At 33.2% G+C, this 24,896-nt stretch overlaps 1 protein-coding gene across 1 annotated transcript; it reads left to right on the top strand.

Annotated features, from left to right (window-relative positions):
• The first annotated feature begins 6,212 nt into the window (after window positions 1-6,212).
• On the top strand, window positions 6,213-9,999 carry LOC131028824 (disease resistance protein RPV1-like). Its single transcript, XM_057959172.2, has 5 exons — window positions 6,213-6,445; window positions 6,577-7,681; window positions 7,824-8,138; window positions 8,557-9,450; window positions 9,535-9,999. Exons 1-5 carry the CDS (start codon window positions 6,213-6,215, stop codon window positions 9,997-9,999), a joined length of 3,012 nt encoding a protein of 1,003 aa, XP_057815155.2.
• Window positions 10,000-24,896: the final 14,897 nt, after the last annotated feature.

Below are 24,896 nucleotides of genomic sequence, written 5' to 3'. Positions count from 1 at the left end.
GAAGAAGATTGATCAATTGTATTAGCCATTTGCTTCTCTATAGGATTATTTTGCTAGATCAACAACATCACTCAGCTGTGATTTATGGCATTGCTTAGGGGTCACAAACTCCTCAATAATTGAGAGTGGTTTCTTCAAGATAGCATAGGTTTTTTTGAGCGTCAAATTTTATCTGACTTAGGCTGAGATTCCTTTAGAAGAACATCCATGATATAATGTTGTAGCATGTCATCTCTAAACCAAGTGGCCTAGAGACCTGTGTTTAATTTGGAATGTGGGTAAACTATGGCAATATGTCATTTGGTGAAACAACGATGACTTTAAAACAACAGACCTTTATGGTCCAATGTTTGAGACCAACTGCATTCAACAACTTTGAATGTAATGTCTACAAGAAGAGCCTTGGAAGTATCAAGATCCACTAAAATGCGAGAAAAAGCCATGTGTGTGAAATTAGATGTGACATGATCAACCACCAAGATATAACCAAGCATAATGCCGATGGCCTCGAAGCATACATTAAACAAACATTGGAATGGAAGATTAGAAAGATAACCCAGACTGGTTTAACCATGAGAGAATCGGTTGCAGGATCAAAGCTGGGGTGCCATGTTTCAAGCATGACGACATCTTGTCCCCAGATCCAATATTTTACATGAAGTATTTCATCTTGATTTTTTCACATTCAAAAATTGCAATAAAAAGAACCACTGGCGCAGGGGTATATCTCTATGGATCCTATTATAAGAGGCTTCTAGGAAACAAAGATCCAACTGTGAAGTTCCAGAAGACTAGGCCATAAACAATTAAACCATTGAATGGAGATATGGTTAGGGCGCAGCAAGGGATACGAGCCAGATGAGCCACATGCCAAGCTAGAGCACGGGAGTGTCTCACCGTAGCGCAAGATTTGTGAGTGTTTGAATTTTTTTTTGCTTATGAAGCAATGCCAGGAGAGACGCCGTCATCAGCGGAAGTACCCAAGCAGAGGCAGCGGCTGTAAACATAGCAAATTTTTGCAGACCTGAAGGGCTCAACATTTCGGAAGCATGAACTTTTTTAATAAATTACTAATTTTAATATATTGTTCTATTTGTTTAATAGATAGATTTTCTTTATTTAAGATTTATCAAAATATTTATGTTTCTTTAATTGATTAGACAATTCAGATATTGTATAGATATTTGATTATTGATTGAGTTGATTAATTCATAAAAAAATGTATTAATTTTTTTTTTTTAATTTAAAAAATAAAAAATAAAATACAAAAACTTAGTAACATAATAAGAAGTTTTAGTAGTTATTGGTAGAATTATTGGAATGTGAAATATTTGCAATTGTAAAATTTAGATATCAATGTTATTATTTTAGTTTTTTTATGAGGAAATGCTTCGATACATATTCAATGGTGACAAAATAGTACTATCTTGCTCAAAGTTGGACTTTTAACGTATCCTTTATCTAACTCTCTATATACACATTTCTACACTTTGTACTATCTAATCCTAATGTCCTCACATCCTTATACATTTTTCATATTTGTTTGATTAACACGTCCATGCCCACTTTATGAAAACATAACTGTTATGCACTCTTATTTGACCTATCATTCGCTCCAAGGTAGGTTTGTAATCATGAGGATTTCCTTGCATTTGCAAAATTATTTCTCTCTAAATCAAATTTAAAAATTAATTATTTTACTAATTTCTTCTAAAATTCCATCTTAGACTGAAACCAAAGACATGTTTGTGTGATTTAATGTTATGTGCTAAAAGTTGAAGATATTTAAATCACATTTAATTTAAAAACCAAATATCCCCACATTGAAGTGTTATCTATAGAACATTTAAAGACAAATTTGTGCACTAAAAAGAGTAACAAAGGTTCATTTAAGAATTTGCTTTCTATTTTCAATCTTCATACACACTCAAAGGGGTTGATCTAGATAATGTTCTTTTTTGACATAATGAAAGATTGTGAGGTATTACATATTTCCTTTAATTACATGAGAGCTATGCTTGTTTTCTTTTATCACATTAGGCTATCACATTTTATACCTTTATTATAATTGGGAGTATGATATGTCATCCTCTTGATCTCATTAGGGGCAATTGAGTCTTCCCATTTGGATGCATCACTCTTCCTCTTTACATACCATGTCTTCATAAAACATATCTTTCTATTTGGGAGCATTGAGCTTCCCCTTTGTCATAATGTCATGTCATTGTATCTATTTAGGGCTTATTGGTTATTGAGGGTTACTTCACCATCACTCAACAATGCTAAGGGAAACATTCCTAAACTATCTATTATATCTAGCTCATATCCACTCATCTGGATTTATCATTCTATAGATACACATAATCTTTTTAGGGTTTATTCATTACTACTAATGTAATATGATTGCATGCTTATTTTTAGATTATGTTTACTTTCATGCATGCGTGTCAAAATATTTACTTTACATGAAGACTTATGAGTCCTACATATTTTGAGATGCATAATCATTCAAGACTCAAATGCACCTCAAAATAAGAGTAAAATGAAAGAGTTAAGTTTGCATACCCATACCTAGAAAAAAATAAGCTCCAAAACTTTCACATGTCAAAATCTTTTAGATAAAATTGGTACTACAATAATCTTTGTTTATTTTTTTTAATTTAAAAAAAGGCAATTTTTTGTGTTTATTGTAGATTTTACTTTGGAAGAAAGCCTATTGTATTGAGTAGATATAAAAAGCACTAATATGGATTTTTTTTTGGGTGGGTTTGTAGTAGAATAAAATTTACATTGGAAGAATACTATTTGCATGGGGAGGATGTCAAATTTTTGTGGGGTACTGTTGTAAAATTGGCATTTTTATGAATAAATGTAATTAAAATGGTTATTTTCTTTTTAATTTTTTTTTTAAGGGGTTCGCAATAGAATAAGTTTATATGGGAAGCATACCATTTGCATCAGTCCATTTTATATATTCTGTATTATAAAATTACCATTTTATGAAGTTTGGTAAAAAAATTGGTTGAGTTCACATATGAGATTTGAATCTTTAGGGTTTTGTACCAAGAAGAAAAAGAAGCTAAGAAGAGCCTAAAAGAAATATGCGTTAATGTATAATGCTTGGCATGCAAAATCTATTTCAAAACATTTGAAACTATGATCACCATTTTATTTGGTTGTTTTTTGTTTTTCCCTTGAGCTAAGATTACTTCTATTAGAACCCACTCTGGTTCTCTATATTTAATTTTTAGTTGACATCTTGTTTTATTTGATACTACCCTGAAAGATAATAAGTTTCATGGTTTGAAAAAATTTCGTAAGTTTCAGATGGCTATATGTCTAGACCGTTCCCAAGGCCTTGTCGAATTCTTGATAATATGTAAAGATATATTGGTGTGTAAATCATTAAACATATTTACATATGGCCTCCTTCATTGTACTTTTATTTTTCATGTTTTGAGTGCATTAATTGTTTAAAGATACGATACATGTAGTAAATGAAAAGCAAATCACGTTAAAGTTATGTGGATATAATCTAATATCAATTTAAATCAATAATCTATGAATGGTGTAATCAACTACATGTGGTCTTCCGGTTGGTGTGGAGGCATTAAAATTAAGTCCACAGAGTTTGGTTATTCTATCTAGGAATACTTTTCTTTAGATCTTGTATTGATGTAAACCTTAAATGCCTATAATTTTCATTAAATTTGCTAGAGAGTCTTGTCCAAGACTACATGAAATGGTGAGTATGAGAAGTATTTTTTAGGTATGGCAAAGTTTATGTGTAGTAAACGAGGGAGTATTTGGGCATGGTGGAATCTAGTAGGCTTGATATGAGAAATAGTTATATTTATACTCTTGTTATATGTATTTGCAAATTGGACAATTATCATGTCAAACATAGGTGAAATATAAACTCAACTTGTTCATGTCATATCACTATTTTTGTAAAATTATGTATATATTTAAAATAAAAATTAGATGTTGTGACAATCACCTGTATATGAAAAAGTGGAAATTTATTAGCAAAATATTGATTGGAACTTTACGTAAGTAAATAGGTACTTTTGTTTTAATCTGATAAACTATATCTTTTAAAAATGGTGGTTTTCATTGCTTAGCTTTAATGAATAGTTTATTAAAAACTGGGGTCCGAACTCTTATGCTTACAATAGGAGCTTGCACCACCACTAGGCTCTCTCCCCTACTATTAGGAAGGTATGTAAGATTTGGTGAATTAAATTTTAATTGTACCACTATTAGTCAATCGATGCATTTGTTTGGCATCCAAATTAAAGATTTTAGTGAGAGATTAAGATTTGGTTTAAGTCTAATCCTATTGCTACTTTCCTTCCCTGATGTTAATCTCATTAATGATGTTGTCCTTACTTCTAAATTCTTGAATAGATTGCATTCTCCTTATAGTCTATGTACCCCTCCTCATGCCTCTTGTCTTGTAAACAAGAAGTATTCGTAAGGTTGGGCTCCCATTGATGGGGCTTTCTTAAAAAACTCACTAGGTGGTGTTAAGATGTTTTAAGAATACTTAAAAGTGGTGGTCTCATTAATTTACAAGTGCAATTCAACTTAAACTTTAAGCTTCAATTTTTTTTTTTGATGGAGGTCTAGACTTGCGAGCACAACAGCCCAGCAAGGGCATGAAGCCCGTGAGTTGCCATCCCAGCGAGGGCCTTCACAAAGTATTTTTTTCCAACTGATATGGGGCCACGAGCCAATACGCTGAACCTCTTCGGCTAAGAGCCAAGGATTGAGGGCTATCCATTCCGTCAAATTCGTCTAGGGCACGTTCCCAGCCTCATCCCTTATGATGTCAGAGCCTTGCACTTAGCAAGACTTGATCCCTGGTGGACTCATTTGGAGCCATTCAACTTCACCAGTAGACCAAAAGCCCATTGACAAGCTTCAAAATTAAAAGAAATTAGTGAAATGAATTGTAAATGCATAAATAGAATATATAAATAATAAACATCATTTTCTCTTTAAATTTTTTTGAATAAAAATCTGAAACTTCAAAATGATTCATAAATGCAAGAAATATTATTTTTAAAACTGATACAACAATTTTTAACCTACCCCAATTTCAGCTGCTCGAATCTACAAACCTTTAAAAAAGAATTCTACTATGCAAAAAAAAAATTCAATTATAAACTTCATATAAGCCCCCTGCCTTGGATATTATCGAGACGAACGCTTTCACCCATACGCCATTGTCAGTCCCAATGTTTCCTTGCCAACGAGGTTTCCCTTAGAAAATATTCAACTGTCTCCCTAGTCCAAGTTAGACTGGTACTAAGACGACCGCGGAGCCATCTAGAATAAAGACCTGTTTTATCCTATTGTCTGCCTATGAAGAGGAATATGCTCATCCAGTAACGGGCAGCTTTTGAACTTGTTTGTCGTTAAAAACAAACAAACGATGGCCATATACATGGCGGTCGGAAGATTTTGTTGACCTAATCGTAAAAGAAGTTCCGGTCTAGCGTATTACGTGAAAAAAATCGAGATAAACTCATCTTATCAATAAACGACCTTCATGGTGACAAAGAGGTTTGAACAAAGTTCATTTGACAATGTCCAAAACTAAAGAATGTTTACAAGGAGTGAGAGTCGATTTTTTCTAAGCCATTTGAAATAGGTAAATCCGTCGTTGGGACGCCAGCTGTTCGATTCAATTTGGGCAATCTTCTTGTTTATGGGGATATTTCCTTTCACCCATTTAAATTTTTTTATATAACTCCTCTGTTTCTCTCTACACTACCAAGTTGAGCACTTTCACTTCCACAGCATCGCCCCTGCTTCAATTGCTTTCCTGTGTTGAATCCGATTCCATGGCTTCAACTTCTGTTCAACCAGAGATTGAGTTTGTAAATGCTTTTGTTGGCCTTGCTCCACTATACCCACCTGCATGTGCATCTACTTCTGCTACATCTGCATCACCATTGCAGAAGTCGCCCTATTATATTTTTATTAATCATCGCGGACCCGATGTAAAAGACAAGCTTGCCAGAGATATCCACAATGCCCTCCATGCTATGGGTCTCAAGATCTTTCTTGATTCCGACGATCTTCAGTTGGGGGATTTCTTCCCCACAGAACTACAACAAGCAATGTCCATGGCTTCTCTTCATATAGCTATATTTTCTGAGAAATAAACAAAATCGCCTTGGTGTCTTGCCGAGCTATCTTTTATGCTCAAGACTGGCACACCTATTATTCCTATTTTCTACCACGTTCAACGTGCTCATCTCCGCCATTTGAAAGGAAACTACGAATCTTCGTTTACGGAGTATCAAGAGAAGGGTAGATATGTAGACAAGTTTGAGGAGTGGAAGAAGGCACTCTACAATGTGTCATTTTATGAGGGCGAAATCGTCAATGATAATGAGTACGCAACACAACTCTCTTCTGTACGTTTCTTATTGTACTTTTCGCTTCCTGCATGCAATATTTCTCTTTTTTTTAAGATATACTTATCTTTGATTTAATCATTACTGTTTATTGATGTTTCTTGGCTTTTTTCTCATCCAAAAACCATGTTTCATCATTGTTTAGAGAGGAGCAAAAGCAAAAGCAAAGGGTGTTGAAGAATATTGTGAATCGTGTATTGAAAATAATGAAAAGAGGACCATTAGAGGTTGCAACACATCCTGTGGGTCTTAAAGAAGCCGTAGCAGAATTTGAAATGAAAAATAGCGAATCTGCAAAAAATCATTCTAATGTTCAGCTTGTAGGAATTTGGGGTATGGGTGGATCTGGGAAGACCACTTTGGCAAAAGAATTATATAATAAAAAATGTTCATCTATAGAAAAATCTAGTTTTGTTTTTGATGTTAGAACTGCTGCAAGCAAAAACGAATTGCACATAAAGCAGAGACAACTCCTTGAAGATTTTGGGTTTAAATTTAGTGATCAACCATTTGACAATATAGAGCAGGGTAAGATGATTCTCTCTAATTATTTGACATCTCTTCCTGTATTTATCATTTTGGATGACGTGGATCATAGGGATCAACTAGAAATTCTATTGCCGGGAAAGGCTAGCCTTGCTTCTGGGAGTTTGATCATTGTCACAACACGGGACAAGGAAGTTCTCAAGGTTTGTGGCATCTCTTGCATTTACGTAATGAAATCAATGAATCAGTCTCATGCCAAGCAGCGTTTTTGTTGGCATGCATTCCTGAAATCTTCTCCATTGTCGGGGTTTGAAGATTTGGTTGAAAAATTTGTATGTGCTAGCAATGGGTTACCCTTGTCTTTAAAGGTGCTTGGAGGTCAGCTTCATGGTTGGTCTAATAAAGATTTGTGGGAGGATGTATTACATAAGATTTCTAGAATATTGCCAGATGACATTATAAATAGGTTGAGAGTGAGGTATGATGCTTTAGATAAAGAAGAGCAACAAATGTTCTTAGATGTAGCTTGTTTTTTCATTGGCAAAAACAAGACAATTGCTATCTCAGTTTGGGAAGGATCAGGTTGGAGTGGTCTGTGGGGTTGGGAGAGGCTTGTGAATAAGTGTCTTGTTGAAGTTATTCATAAGAACGAGATAAGAATGCATGACCACCTAAGAGATTTAGGTAGGGAAATTGCAAGAACTCTTGTACCTCATCGTCTATGGTCTCCTAATCAACTTACATTGATTATCAAACAAGAGGAAGTAAGGTTAATAATTTATTTTCTATGCTGCTAGAAATAAGAAATCATGGCATTGAAACTTGTTTAAATTTTGTTTGTTTGTTAGATAATATGTTATACTTGGTTCCATTTTAAGTATGTTGCTTTTGTTTTTCTGAATCCAGATAAGAGGAATGATATTGAACCCAGCAAATAATGACGTTCACAACTTTCCTAATTCCTTTTTGAATACAAGCATATGGCTTCGTGGCTTCAAAATGATTAGAAGAGCTTTCCCTTACGGATTAAAAATTCTTGTGATAGAAGAAAACTCTGGGAACAATTTGCACATTGCCAAATTATCAAGAGAGTTGGCATGGCTAAGCTGCACCAGAATTACTCATAGAAATCATCCATCATGGCTCCGGTTGAAAAATTTAAGAGTTTTAGAACTTTATGATTGCCCTGAGATAGTTGGCTTGTGGAAGGATGGAGTGGAGGTAACTATCTTTTCTCTAGGGTTCTCTCCAATCCTCATAATCTGAATTAAATATTCTTTGCAGTCTCCACCTTCCCCTTATTTGAATACAAAATTGGTTGTAGGCTCCAGAACGGTTAAGAGTGTTGGTTGTATCTTCTTGCCCTAAATTAAAAGAAATTCCGAAGTCCATAGCATATCTCAGGAATCTCAAGAAGATATCCCTATCTAGGGGCAATGTGAAGAGTCTGCCAGAGGAATTTTGTTTTCAATCACTGGAGCACCTACAGTTGCAAAGCTGTGAAAGTCTATTATAACTGCCTAGTTGTTTTGGCCATTTAAGAGACCCGCGACATCTAGATTTGAGTGGTTGCATTGCATTAAAGATGTTGCCAGATTCTTGTAAGCAGCTCACACTTTTGCAACATTTTGATTTACAGAGATGTGAGCATCTCACCTTACAATCAGACATCTTGGAAAACATGACAAAGCTACAGTACTTGAATCTTAATCAGTGCACGCAATTGGAGGAGTTGCCTCGTCATATCACAAATCAGGTCTCTTTGAGTGAGCTCTATTTAGAGGGGACGAGGTTAAGGGGGCTCCCAATTAACATCGGTCAACTCAGCAAGTTGAGAGTGATGGAGATATGTCCAGATAAAGGGTGTTTCCACGTACAGTCATTTCCAGACTCTATGGGGAGCCTTACTCTTTTAGAGCAATTGTCATTAAGGAATTTAAAAGTTCTCTCTTTACCAAAATCATTGAAGCAGTTGATTAATCTTTGGACTCTGAAAATAGTTAATTGCCCAATGGGCGAATTGGATTTTGGGCAGACATTTTTGGGGAACAATCTCAAGAAAATAGAGCTGGGGGAGACAAGTGTGTCAAAGATTACAATTTCTAAAGACTGTTGTCCCCACCTTAAAATTCTCACACTCTATTGTAACAACTATTTAACGGAGGTCAACACTCTACCAACAACAGTGGAGGATATCTTGATCGAGAATTGTAGATTGCTAAGGAAAATAAGTGGTATTGGTGGCATAGTAAGCCTTCAATACCTGTGGCTAAGATACTGTCCAAATTTGGAAAAACTTCCAAGGTTTGATAAATTGGTTTCGCTGAAAGTTTTTAGACTAGGTGGTCGCAACAAAGTTGAGACAATACAAGGTTTACAACACTGCACATCATTGGAGAGGCTTGAGATAGATGGTGGTAAATGTTGGGAGGTGTCGGACATAGAAAGCTGGGAGAACGTGCAAAGACTGACAAGTGTTCAACTCATAGCAAAGAAGAAATCAGCTGTGTTGCCTTGCATTCAAACAATTCAGGTAATAAATCTTACCAAAAATATATAATTCTAATCTTTGTTCATTTCATTATCATGATGAATGTTTGCTTTCCGTTTTGGACAGAAATGGCCGGAAGATATAACAATATTTACAAAGGCGGTTGCTGGTGCGGGGTCATTTTTGAGCTCTCAAGCCTTTCCTAAACTCTCTGTCGTCCACTCCTTTGCTAATGAAGAAATTATCAGCTATAACAAGAATATTGAGTTTGAGCTCTTGAACCATCCCTCTGATGGCAATGCAATGATGCTATGTTTGGTAATAAAACGCAATTCATTTATGCGATTGAATATTAGTTGGCGCAATGATAGGAATATTAGTGCGTTCAGAGGTTGGGATATGGAAGAGGGTAAATGGACATGGATAGGTGTTTTCACCCAACATTCTGAATGCCTCGCTGCACGGAAATGGTGCATATATGGCAGCATTATGTACGGGGAATGTGAGGTGGAGAAAGGAATGGTGGTGAGGGGCGATGAAGAGAGCGTGGTCAAAGGTTTCCACCGCTTGCTCACACTTCTAGCCTGTTGATGCCCACCAAATAATGCCATAATATTTTTTCATCTTAAATTGAATGATTTAATGGTAATTGCTAGACTGATAGTTTATTAATTGTTTATTTTTATTCTAAGCTTTCCGTGTAAAGTATTTTTTTAATCTATCTTTCAAATATTTAAAGGCAATTAGTTTTTTATTAAATAATTTATAAATAATAGATAAATAATATTTAAAATTTATTAAGAAATGTTGTATATTTAATTATTAATTATCATAAATATTAATTTTAATAAATTATTATATTTGTTCAATAGATAGATTGTTTTTATATATATCAATATATATAATTTTGATATTTTATTGATATTTGGTTATTGATTGAGTTTATAATTATTGTATAGTGATCCATTTATTATAAAAATGTATTAGGTTGTATATTATTTTTTTTGTATTTAGAAAATTAAAAAAAGACAATACAATAAAGAACATGATAAGACTTTTTAGCTACCATTGGTAGAATTATTGGCATGTGAAGCATTTGCTATTATCCATTTAGTTTAGTCCTCGTTTCAAGGAAATATTTCAATACATATACATGGTGAGAAATAGTGTTGTGCTGCTCAAAGTTGGGGTTATTAACATATCCTTTATCTAACTCTTTATATAAACATTTATACACTTAGTACTACCTTATCAGAATGTCCAGACATCTTATATATTCACCATATCCATTTCATTAACACACCTATGCACACTTTACTAAAACATAATTCTTATGCACTTTAATATAACCTATCAATTTCTCAAAGGTAGGTTTGTAATCATGAAGATGTTCTTGCATTTGCAAGCTTATCCCTCTCTAACTTAAATTTAAAAAAATTAAATTTTTGTTGAGTAATCTCTTGTAATATTCCTTCGTAGACTTGACCAAACACATATTTATGTGTTTTTATGTTATGTGCTAATAGTTGAAGATTTATTATATTCAATTCTATAACCAAAAATACCCACACATTGAAGCGTTATCACAAGAACATTTAAAGAGAAATTTGTACATTAAAAAATGTAGCAAAATTGCACCTTAGGAATTTTCTTACTATCTTCAATCTTTGTGCACACTCAAAGGGGTTGATCTAGGTGAATGTTCCTTTTTGACCTATAATGAAAGCTTACGGGAGGCATTCTTGTCAATGCATATGTATGCATATTTCCCTTATTGCATGTCTCCATAAAAACATATTTTTGTTTGGGAGCATCGAGCTTCCCCTTTATCATAGTGCCATGTCATTGTACCTATTTAGGGGTTCTTGGCCATTAAAGATTACTTCACCATCAGTTGACAATGCTAAGGGAAACATTACTAAATAATCTACTATATCTAGCTCATATTCACCAATTTTGATTTATCATTTGTTATATACATATGATCTTTTCAAGTTACTACTCATTCAATATGATTGCATGCTTATTTTTAGATTACATTTACTTTCATACATGAGTGTCAAAAGTGAGTGCTACATAATTTGAAATGCAAGATCATTAAAGATTCACATGCACTTCAAAATGAAAGAAAAATGAAATGACGAAGTATGCATACCCATGATAGATTCCCTACAAAAATAATTACTCAATCAAATTAAAGTCGGTAAACTTTCACGCCTCAAAATGTATTAGATATAATTGGATTTTTAGTAATCTTTTGTTTATTTTTTAATTTAAAAAAATACATTTTTTTGTGGATTCATGGTGGAATTAAGTTTACATTGGAAAGAAGTCATTTGTATTAAGTAGATTTCAATTTTCTCTTGATTTTGCATTGTAAAAATAATCATTTTATGGAGTTCTAAATAAAAATGACAAATGCGAAAAAAAATAGTTTTGGTGGGTTTGTAATAGAATAAAGTTTTCATCAAAAAAATATTATTTACATTAGGAAGATGTAAGATTTTTGCAAGTATTGCATTGTAAAATTACCAAAATAGTTATTTTATTAAAAAAATAGTTTTTCAAGGGACAATTTACATTGGAAGAATATCATTTGTATTAAGTCAATTTTTTTATATAATTCTGTATTGTAAGATTTCCATTTTATAAAGTTTAGTAATAAAATTGTTTAGTTCACATGCGAGTTTGGGTCTCAAGGTTTAAATGTGGTTTACATGTGAGTTTGAGTCCTAAGGTTTGTTTGAATTAAAAGATTACTCTTTTGGACTCTTTGATTGTATTTTCGTAACACATAGATGGAGCATCTTTGAAGAGCCTGAAAAGAATCTGTGTCAATGCATAATGCTTGACATGAAAAATATATTCATAAAGTAACTAGGGTTTAGGGTTTACATTACCTTTAATGATTTGTATCTATCATGGGTCAAAGGTGCTAGTATCTTGAGATGGCCTCAATTTTACAAATTTTAATCACCATTTTATTTGGTTGTTTCCAGGTTTTTACTTGAGTTAAGATTACTTGTATCAGAGCTCGACCATCATTCTTAGTTGAGCCAAGATTGCTTGGGTTTTTGGGTTTTTACATGAGCTAAGATTACTTCGATTAGAGTTGGGCTAGGTCAATTCAAATCTTCTAACGAGATCTCCTTTTAATATTTGTCTTTAATGTCTTAATTTTGTTGACTAGAGGATACAGAGATGACAAGATCAGCTCCACAATTAATGTAGTGGTTGTTGTTACTATCTCCAATAGATTATAGGTATGTCCCAATGCAACCTTTACGGGAAACTTACCCTTCTAGAGCAACTGACAATAGATGGTTTACGAGTGCAATATTTACCAAAATCATTCAACCAACTGATCAGTCTTCAAGATCTAAAAAATATGAGCTTGCCCAATGGGCAAATTGGATTTCAGGCAGACTTTTTTGGGGATAAATCTCAAGGAAATAGAGCTGATGTGCACACAACTGTCAAAGTTAACAGTTTCTAACGGCTGTTGTCTCCATCTCAATATTATCAAACATGCACAATTTTAGTTTAACAGAGGTCGATGCTCTACCACCAGCAGTGGAGGACATCTTAATTGATTTTTGTGTAAAGTTAACGAACATAAGTGGTATTGGTGGTGTTGTAAGCCTTCAATACCTGAGGCTAAGTAATTGTCCAGAGTTGGAGACACTTCCAAGTTTTGATAGATTAGCTTCGCTGAAAGAATTTGTACTAGGTGGTAGCAAAAAAGTTGAGACAATACAAGGTTTACAACACTGCACATCATTGGAGACGCTTGAGATATATGGTGGTAAATGTTGGGAGGTGTCGAGCATAGAAAGCTGGGAGTACGTGCAAAGACCAAGAATTGTGCAACGTGCAGCAAAGAAGAGATCAACTATTTTGCCTTGCATTCAAACGATTTAGGTAATAATCTAGGGGTGATACAGGGGTTGGATAGAAAGTGGTGAATGATGCCATGGATGGACAAGCTAGTTTCTTCAAATGGGTGGTTGCAAAAAAATCGAGGGTTGAAATGCAAGATCAATGACCTTATTGTTGGACAAAACACTTTGAACACCCCATCCTCAGATAATACGAACAACCTATGAGACCTCAGCAAGAAGCTAGTGATAGATAAAATTATGAACCTAGAGGTGGCTTTGGATAAGGTTAATGAGAAGCTAAGAGTCGTTATTGCAATTAGCAGAACAACCATGAGTAATAGCACAAAGTCTCTTTAGAGAGTTAATGAAAAATCTTAATCCATTAATGTTTCCCCCTCGACTACTCATGCTTCCCCCTCCGTCTTGGTTTGCGGCAAGGGCAAGGAGAAGGTGTTTATTCCGTAAGGTGATACCGAGGCCAATTAGGGTTCATCAACTCGCACATGATGCAGGGATAAAGGTAAGCATGTGAATGCTAGTGATATGAAGGATCTTGTCGAGATTAATAGGATTTTTAATATTGACAGAAATGTTAATACTATTCAAATGTTGAACAATATTGTATAATCTCTGGGTTGTTTGACCCTATTTTGTGTTGTTTTGTTACTACTAGTCCGTTGTGGTTTGGCATTTGGTTTGTCCTTGGTGATTTTTTTTCCCGTTTGGGTTTTGAGTCCCTATAAAACCTTTTTTACTCTAATAAAAAATAATTTTGTTAAAAATGTCGTAAAAACTAAATCAATTAAATTTTCTAAATTCATGTTATAAGCTATTCTATAAATTCATATTAAAAATATTTTCAAAATTAGAAACAATTATATTCTCTCTCTAAATAAATTCTAAATCAATTAGTATTTATTTACTTATAATGCATTTTTATTATTTACTAATAGTTTAAAGTGTTATATATACGATTTTATAAAAATATAAGTGGGTTTAACCTTGGAAGAAACTTCATGGTTAAACATCTGGAGTTGGAGTAGTATAATGCTCAACCTTTGTGAGTATCACCTAGATGCAATAAGTGTTAAGTGTACCAATCATTCTCGTGAGGGATGGGTTCTTATGAACTATTACTCATGAAACATGGGTCAATGAATTCAAAACTACATAGTTGAATCCTGATAGCAATATGGTAAAATATAGCATCTCAATCTATACTCAATTTAATAAATTTTAGGAAAATAAAGGTTATATAGTCCATCAAATTACTGCTACGAAGACTCCTTCATTGGATGACTTAAATCACACATTAAGCTTTGACTTCTAGAGTTAAAAATGTGAAATAATATTCTCTAGACTTAATATGTTGCTTAATGTGTGTTATTTAATCTCTCATCTCCACTATTAACTGATTTATAATTTAAAGCTTTGGAGCGAAAGTTAATGAGTTGATCCAAGTCTGGTCTGATCACTTTTTTCTTTCCCTGACGTTAACGTCATTAATCATGGTATCCATAAATTCTTGCTGTATGCGCAGCACTTTGCCACCCTAGAAGATCATTTGCAATTTTCACTTTCTTCATGATCTGTGATGATATCAGCACGCCTTCCAATCAATATCCGCACATAGTCGAGGCAGAATGTTTTTCCTTTACGCCATGCAGATACGTCTAAATTTGAGTGTGACATAAATTGGGAGATATATATGGAAAAGTTAAATGAAAAAATATTTATAGAGAATTCAGAACGATCTAATATTCGATACTAGAGAATTCATGGCAATTATATGTAAATATTTTTTGTAAGTTTGTGTTTTTTCAGTTTGAAGGATTTATTTTAATGAATTAGGGGAGAAGGTTGTATAATTTAATTTTAATTAATTTTATTGAAAATAAGTTTTTGTTATAATTTTCTTGAATATTGTGATATTTTAAAAACATGACAATGGGATTTGACTTTGGATGATTTTTGAAGTGAGATAGATCTATAAATGTTTCTTTCTACTTTAAATCTTATTCTCCCTATTTATGACTCTATTCATGGTTGAAACTCGTGATGGTGACACTAAAATGAAATGAAAAAAATCATAGTATATATATTTGTATGATGATATTGCAAAAGGAACTCTTCAATCCTTAACTTTTTAATTTAAAAATAGTTATTGATGCAACTTTAGTTTTTACTCTTAATACCAAATAATTAAATAATAATATTCATGAAACTTCTCAAATTTGGCCAATGAATTGATCAAAAGAAAGGACGTAAAAATTTGATATTAAAAATGGTAACATATAAAGGAGGTCCTTTGGGAGATAATTAGATTAATATAAGTCAATTTTTAAGGATACATTTCATCACATGATACATTGCACGATTATTCCTTAGACTGTGGTAAGGTATATACCTTTAAGACACTTCCAAATAGAACAATTGTGTGATGAAAAATAATCCCTACAATTAGCTCATTATATATTTTTTAACATATTTATTTTAAAAAATGGAGATGTTATATTAGAAGTTATTAGTTTCAATTATTTATTTTAAAATTTTAATTTTCAAGTACATATTTATAGTTTAATTTTCATCTATATAATTAAAATATGATGATTTGTAAGTGTTTGTGTAGTATTCATACTTCATCTTGAGTATGCTTTGATTTAAAGTGTGATATTGTACATAATAGTGATACCTAGTTATCAAGAGAATATAATTATTCTCACATAAGAACATAAATCCTACGATTGCCTCATCAATTCTTGATTAACAAAATTTGGTTGCCACCATTTTTCAATCAAGGATACCTTTATTTTAGTCACATTGAATTAACTATTCTACTAATTACCAATTAAATTCATGACCACTTTGACTATTAACTCATTGAATCATGCATCCAAGAGGCTCATTGTATGTGCTTGATCCATTTATTTGATAGGTTGATTTGATTATTAATTTACTCAATCTTCAAATAGATTTTTATATTGCATATTGCAACCCTCATTTCCTCTATGTTTTCTACTATTATAATATTCCTTATTCACCTAAATCCACTAAGGAGTAAGAAACTTATTTCAAGTTTCACCTCAAAGGATTCATTTTGGTAGTTCTTGTGTCCAAAAAAATTCCAATGTTGCATCCAATGTAGTTAAGAAACTAAAGTCTTTTGTTTCATCCAATTTGGACACCAAAAAATCTTTTATTTTTTTATAAAAGAATATTTTGGTTGTATCTTCTCTTTTGCCTTTTGCATATGATGCATTTTTAAAAATAAGTATAAGACGGTGATAGCCTCGTTCGGACTTCAGGGGTATTATTTTTTATCCACTCACATTTTTTTATGAATATGTATAATATTATTTTTTATAAAAACCAAATCAAATATGTATTAAACAAAAAATAATTTAGAGCAAAATAAATGATATATTAAATTGGAACAACACCAAAATTTATAAATTAGTATAAATTTCTTTGTTTTGAAGGAATTGCAAGAAAACATTTTTTTTGAGTAGGGAAGTCATGTAGCCTATCTATGCATTTATTGCACATAATTTTGCATATATATATATATATATATATATATATATATTTTAAAATTTTAAAATTGATAATAGACAAAATACTTTTTAAATTAGATTTTTTTAATTTTTCTTATGGTATTGGGAAAAGCATGAGGTATTTGGGTGTTAAGCCCCCTACTAATAGTAACTAGTGTTAAGAGTAGTTAGCTTCATTGAACCTTCTTAACACTTTAGTAGACCTTATGGAAATCAATTACCCCTACATTTTGATAGTAAAATTTTGGGAAATCTTTACCCATGACTAGTACTTCACCACCCAAGCTTGTCTAATCTATTTTACCCCATAGTTAATTGTTTCCATAGAAACCTCACCACTAAACCTTCATGCTACCACTAGATTTCCACATGTGTGACTCTATTGTGTCATTGCTATACTAACACTGGGGCACCACCTCTACTACTTGTATGTTGAAATATGTATTAATCATATGCTTATGTGGATAGATTATGTGGCAATACATAGGTAGTTAGTGAGGCTAGTAGGTTTACCTACTTTTCCCTCCAAAATTGAGAATTAAAATTCTCTCATTCTCTTTATATATGTACCTCAATTCCCAATGCATGATCATCTCTCCATTTACCAACAATTTACATTTTGTTTGTTGTTTGTATGTTCTCATGTTTCCTTAACAAATCTCAAACAATGCCCCTCATTTATTGTTCACTAGCACTAGGTTACCACTCAAGAAAATTTACCTCCTACATCTACATTTTCAATTCAAGAGGCAAACTTTAGAGGGAAACATTTAAACCATGTAGAGGTATTTTTTGGTGTAATTTTTTAAAAAACTGGTTATTTTTGTGTCATTTATATTGATGTAATTGATTTCTATTAACAATATTTAATTTGTTTATAAACATAATTTTTCATATATTTTAGTGTATAATCTTAGTACATAGGTTTTCTACGTGGATCACTTATGTGCTCTTGCATGTTTCGTAAGTATAAACTTTGACTTGCCTATGTTTGAGTATATTTCACTATTGTGATGTCCTTGTCTTTAGATATATACTACCTTAAAAACTTGCTCCCATTTCAAATACACAATTACTTTAAGATGGGAGCATACACTATGTTACATGTTTCACTTTGTGCACACACCATGAGATTATTTTGTATGTATTTTGATCACACACCATGAATTTTCTTATGCATGAGTCACCTAGCATAACACAACTTTCTATTCATCATGACTCCTTATGGACATGCCTCTTAGTAAGTATCTAAGTATCTTGCTAGGAATAGAAGCCATATTTTGTGTGTTCAATACATGATCTTAGTAACTATTTGAGGATTCTTACTATCCCTAGAGGCCATTCATTATGTTTTGCTAAGATATCTCTATGGCCTTTCTCAAACATATCTTTTTTTATGTTGTCATGAGGACCTTTAATATTTGTATTTGGTTATTTATATATTTTCATGCATTCTTTTCTTTGAGGGGCTTCTATAGGAAATGGATTGATCATCATGGTCAGTTTTTATAATAATAAAATATGAGCAATATACCATAACATAGTGATTTACATGGGAAAATCTCTTCCAAGAGGAAAAAACCACATTATGAAGAAAACCAATGTATTATTTAGTAAAAAATGGGCACAAAACACTTGTAGATTTAAAGTCTTAAGAAGAGCACCAACAAGATATTTGGAGAAAATTTGGAAGCATAATAGTACCTAAAAAAATCATTATGAAACCTCCATCTTAAGAAAAAAATAAAATGAAGAATAAATAAATGAAACCATCAAATGATATATAAGAAAACCATCAGCTAAAAATACCCAAAATGTAGCATCAAAATCCCTAGGTAAAAATTTAATGCTCAATTCCCAAGATAAATCCACAAAATAAAAATAACACATTCCTTCTAGTTGTTATTATCCACTTACTATCTTAAGTGTTCCATTTTTGCTTCATTATTTGCATACACAGATGCTTTATGATGTCTCATAACATGCATCATAAGTTGCTCAACAAGTGTAATTCCCTTGTTAAACTCATAATGTGTTTTAAATCTTCTTCCATTTTTGAAGTGGGAGACCAACTTGTAGACCTATAGTTCTTTTGATCTAAGTATTCAATTGAACCCTTTTTTTGAAATTATAGATATTGAAGATATCTACATCCATGTAACAAGCTTACCGATTATGCCCATTTTGATTATTGTTTGGGCATAAATTACCTTTATAGCCCACAAATACATTTTTTCTATGTTGAACACTATCAAAGGCTAGGAGATGGGGGGCTTGAATCAAGATATACTAAAACTTGATTAGGTTAAGTCATTCATTCCATTAAGTTTTCAAAACAATATTCATCACACATGCATAAAATTAAATAACTAAAACAACAAGTACATCCACCCAAGAACACTAGGATTTTTAATGAAAAACCCAAACTAGGAAAAGCCACAATGATAATAACACTCACAACATATGTAATAAATTTGTTTACAAAGATTTAGGCCATAAGCTAGGGAGATCATTGCTCCGTACTTGCAGGCTAAGGCGCACAACCTTAGAGAAAGAAAAAAAATAATTGCACAATTGAAGATCACTTCTGCAGAGAAAAATACAAAATATTTGTCCAGATATAATACATATAATAGATTGAATTGCAAGGTAAGGGCATCTACCAATATGTGGATAACAATTGACAACTTAATACTCATTTTATCCAAACTTCATTTCTACACTATACCACATCGAAACCTCTGTATAACTTCGCATCACCTTATACTCACACCATACTCACAAATACATATCCATCATCCTTGTAATCCTTTTCATTACTCAATTAATCCGTCAATATATCAATATGATCTTCAATATCCTCTATAAGGTCAGCCTATAAAATGTAGCGTGTATATGCACTATCGACCATAAAATGATCCATAAAACACATGCACAAGGCATAGGAGATGGTGAAGATTCACACCATTGTTGACATACCTTCCAAATATCCCCAAAAAGGATCTACACTATACCACATGCAACCACTAGAACCAAAACACATAAGTAAGCTCATACTAATCTATCTTACCCAATCTTTTAATCTAGACAAAAAATTATAAGACTTGCCGACCATCATAGAAGAAACATAAGATAATTTACATGATTATTCCTCAATTATTTCAAAGCAATGATACCATTGGTGGATTCACACATTTCCTCACGAAGAAAAATCTCTGAGGTGGGGAAATTTTTTTAAGGCGGGTTCCTATGAACTAACTTTGCGGGTTCGCTTGAACCCCCTTATGGGTCATTTTTCGAGTGAACACCAATTTAAAATTGGGTTTTCTTGAACCATATAAAATGTTATATTTTAAAAAGGGGTTTGCTCATACCCCCCCTTCGAGCGAACCCCTTTAAAACCAAAATTTTTAACTATTGCTATATAAACCCAAAATGACAGTTGAGATGTCATTCTCAATTGTCAGTCTGGGCTCCACTAAAATGAGTAGAGTGAACCCCCCTATGATTTTTTCATCAAGGGCTCTTGTCAGTAGTCATCAGCGCTCCTCAACATTTTTCGTTCGACCTACATTGTTTCTGGTGCACAAAATTACCCATTTTCTTATTTAATTATGTTTTTTTTTTTTCATTTATTGTTTAATTTATTTAAAAAAATAGTGAATAAAAGAACACTCTTTTTTATTTTTTCAAATAAATAATTGTATATTTAATATTTATATTAAATATTTTAGAAAAAATGTTAGAAAATTTTTAGGAAAACTTAAATAACAATTTTTTTTAAAGAATTTTTTGTTTTTTTAGGAAAACTTAGCTTACATTACAAAACAATAGAAAATTTTAAACTGTGTCCACTTAAGTCAACTTAATCTCAATTTAAATTAAAACCTATATAGCCCCTTTTAACATCCTAGTACACAACAAGACCCCTTAGAACGCCATAGGACATATGGTGTCGTAAAGGGTCATATGGTGTTCTAACACCATGTGTGACCCCTTAGGATCTCTAATGACACCAAATTACCCCTTAAGATAACATATGAATGAATAGGACCATATGTTGTCCTAAAGGGTCATGTGGTGTCCTAACACCATGTGTGACCCCTTAGGACATCATATGACACCTAACAACACCACATGACCCCTTAGGATAACATATGAACCATTAGGACCTATGATGTCCTATCAGTTCATATGTTGTCCTAAGCGGTCAAGTGGTGCCTTCAATCATTTCTTGCTCCGGTGCGGCTTCCTCCATTACATCTTCATCAATTTGTATTGTGTCAACCGGGTCTGGACCTTGCTCGGTGACATTTGGGTCTTGCTCGGTGACATCAACAATTTCAATTTGAGATTGTTCATCGACATCCTTTTGTTTGAAGATCTCCTGCCACTTGGCCTTATTCTCATTCTCCACGTCAATATATAGCCCATTCATCAATTTTAAGGCTCTCTGTTTCACAAGAAATTTTGAATTGTATGTGGACAAATGCTCCTTGATTTCAGCTACGGACATGTCAGGAAAAAAGTGGACAAGACTTCTTTCTCTTATTTGTCTCTCTGAATCCATTGCATATTTCCATCTGTTATCAATATGTGAGTAGAGTTCACTTGGAAGTGACTTTGCTAGTTCCAATGGTGCTAACTGAAACTTCAGAAGTGTACATATGACAACTTCTTCAATCTGTAGTTTCTCATCATTGTTCCTAGACTCATACTTAACATATCTGAATCCTGCAAATCCACCGTATTCCTTGAGATTGGCACAAAATTTTTCAACACTGTGAATGTTTGTCTTTTTTCTCTTCACAATCTGGAATTTGTTAGCTTCATCAGACTCTGTATCACTCAACTCTTTTGCCAAAATGAGTCTCCGAGTAGATTTCTTGTAAGTCTTTGTTACCTTAGGAGTGGTAACAGTCTTTTGTTTCTTGCTCGGTGATGCAGCTGATGCTCTAGTGTTGGGTCTCTTTGTTGGTGGAGTCGGTAGGGCCTTTGTAATGTCCCGTTTCTTTCTTTTTAGAACTTTTCCCTTTGGCAACTCTGTGATCAATATTATTGCAACCTCCCGTGCTTTTGATTCTTCCTCAAAAAAAATGTTTGTTTTCATGCAACTGACCTTCAAAATGCCTCACGAACCTTAAACATACCTCTGGAATGGATCGAAACCTTTCTCGGATCATCAAACTGAGTTTTGCAACTTTCAAGCACTTGCGCCACATTTTCGCATTTAATCACGAAGATGTAATTTTCAAACTAGTCAAAACACCTTTCTAGACCTCACCATCTGATAGGCGTGTACTCTGATATACAAACATGAAAACTACCAAGTGGTTTCTCAAGATGAATCCCGAGTGAAGAGATATTAATGGTCAAAGATGACCAACTGGCTTTGTCGGCACTGCAGACCTAATGAAGTCAATGTGCAGGCAACTCATGATGCCTTTCTTAAAAATATCAAATGATCTCCGCAGACCCTCAAATCTGAGGCATAGGCACCTTGAAGTACATATCAAAACTTAGAATACTCAGTTTGACTAAAAGGCTGACTGGGTGCAAATGGTGCGCTCATGAAAATAGCAACTTTAACTGATATAGCAATGAAAGTATGGAACACTGAAACAGATGGCTCAAGAAACCCTTTTGAAAACCGATTAAACGGATTGGGAGGAGCTTGAAACTGGAAACATAGCCTATCATTTATACCAAAAATAGCCCAGAACAAACATTCTAACATGACACTCACTGAGGCAACTTTTACACTTATTCAAAACAGGGCTCCGACTAGCAGCTGAAACAGGGACTTGTCCAACAACACAGACTGCAAATGGATTGATCTTACCAAATTGAGCAAATGGATTCACAGGGACTTGAAATTTTGCATGCTGACTCACATTTATGCATAGAATTCAATGCACTTTAAATTTCAATATGAAAATCATCTAGGCAAAAGGTATAAGCACTCAAAGTAGGCTACTTGGTAAAATCTGCATTTGCACCTAACATGCACTTTTAGCTCACCCCTTGAAATGGGTACCTGATCATCTGATCCAAACTAAAATCTGAAAGTTGTAGCACACTTCATAGGTCAAATGAAAGGTGTAGTACATGCTTCCCAACCCTTACGCTTTGAAAATCAACTGGCTCCATTTTACCCTCTAACTAGGCCACCAGAATGAGATTAGGTGCCTTTCTGAAAATGCGAAAGCAAAATTTTGAAATGGGCCTCAAAACTTGACTCAAATTTAATGAGTCCCAACAGTGGCTCTGACTGGGGATGGTTGATTGCAAGATCAACACATGAATCCAGGATCTATGGTAGAGCAGACCATCCAAAAATGGATCATTCTCTTCTCTTCTCTTCTCAAATACAAAGGTTCCTTATTCTGCCCAAACAGTAGGGCACTTTATTGAAAACCACATGACTGAACCAAAGAAATTGTATAAAAATATAACTTATTTATAAAATGTTTCTTCACCACTAAAGTTGAAACCAACTCTTTCCCTTATCAAAAATTTGATTGTCATCACTTAATAATATAAACAATCTGAAGCAAACATTGATCATCAGAGAAATGTCTCTATTATGACACACATCTTTAAGCATGCTTTTTCAATTAGCATTATATGCATACTCATCATGAACATAATTTTGAACCTTACTTTCATGATCAACCACTGAAACGTATACATTCTTTTCATCATCTACTAAGTGCAATAAATCAACATCTTTAACATCCCACTCTTGAAAAAAAGAACATACCTCTGGCTCAAGCATATAATCTGAAATAAGATTTGAACATTCACTCATCTTCGCATGAAAAACTTCAAGATGGGGTTCAAACACACTAGCAAGCAACCCATTACAAAAATCTCCATCTTGACACATGTCACTGTTGCATGGAATGGTATCAACATCATAGACTGGTTCATCATTTACAACATCTGGCTGATCAATTATTTCTTCATACAAAGGGTTAGAAACCAAATGAAGAATCCCCTTATGAACATTGCGACAATGAAGTGGTTGGTCCATATCTATATCAACATTTAATAAAACATTATCAAATTTTCTAAAGATACCATCTGCCCTATCATCATAATCATCTTCATCAGACAAAGAAGAAATTGAAACTAGGCTGGAACTATCCTCAGTATTCCATGTTTCATAGTGACAAAATTTCATCCTATGACCATCATTCTGAGAATCAAGATAGTCATACTTATCTTGCCACAATTGATCTTTTTAACCAATAGAACACTCATCATCACTCAAAGAATAAAAATGAATATCACTGCCATTTACTTCATCTGATGAATATCCAGCATGTTCGCTTAAATTTTCTGTCATAAAACTGTCTGTTAGATCAACATGTTGTTCATCAATTGTATAAGCATACAGTTCGTAGTCCTTTTCTGAAAAATCCTCTTCACCATATTGCAGAAGGTCTTCAATAATAACTCTAAGGCTCTCCAAAATTTGAACTTTCTTATCCACAAATTCAAGAGCTTTTCTAAGTTTTGCAATCCTCTATAATTGCGCTGCACTTTGTTGTTCAATGTGACATTTTCAAAAAAATATTTCATCAATGCATGCCATATTTTCATTGCAATCATGTGTACCATTAAGATTTTCTGAATTACCTTTGTGCACAACTTTCATATTAGAAATATCATCCACATGATTAGAAGAAGTGAAATCTGAAAATACTCTTACTTCATCTTCAACACAATTGACATTATCAATATCTAAGTGAGGATCAACCATTGTTTGCACCGAATAACTTTTATTTTTATAGGGAATTAAATTATCATGGTTGCCAACACAAGTATGAACACCAAAACTCGAAACATTACTTCTCACTTCACACTTAGTTGCAGCATTACAAACATTATGACAATAGACACCGGCAAATACAAGTCTTTTAGGAATGCCATATTTTAAATTTTTCTCTATGTCCATGGTTGTCACAAATGCCTGATGTAATGTCTTTGGCTCTTTATCCGTCAACCTGTAACTCATCTTACTTCCAAAGGCATCCAAATAAATTAC

Source organism: Cryptomeria japonica, chromosome 5, assembly GCF_030272615.1.
Source record: "Cryptomeria japonica chromosome 5, Sugi_1.0, whole genome shotgun sequence".
Taxonomy (NCBI): Eukaryota; Viridiplantae; Streptophyta; class Pinopsida; order Cupressales; family Cupressaceae; genus Cryptomeria; species Cryptomeria japonica.
The sequence above is the reverse complement of the archived record's forward strand: the minus strand, read 5'-3'. Positions and strand labels throughout refer to the sequence as shown.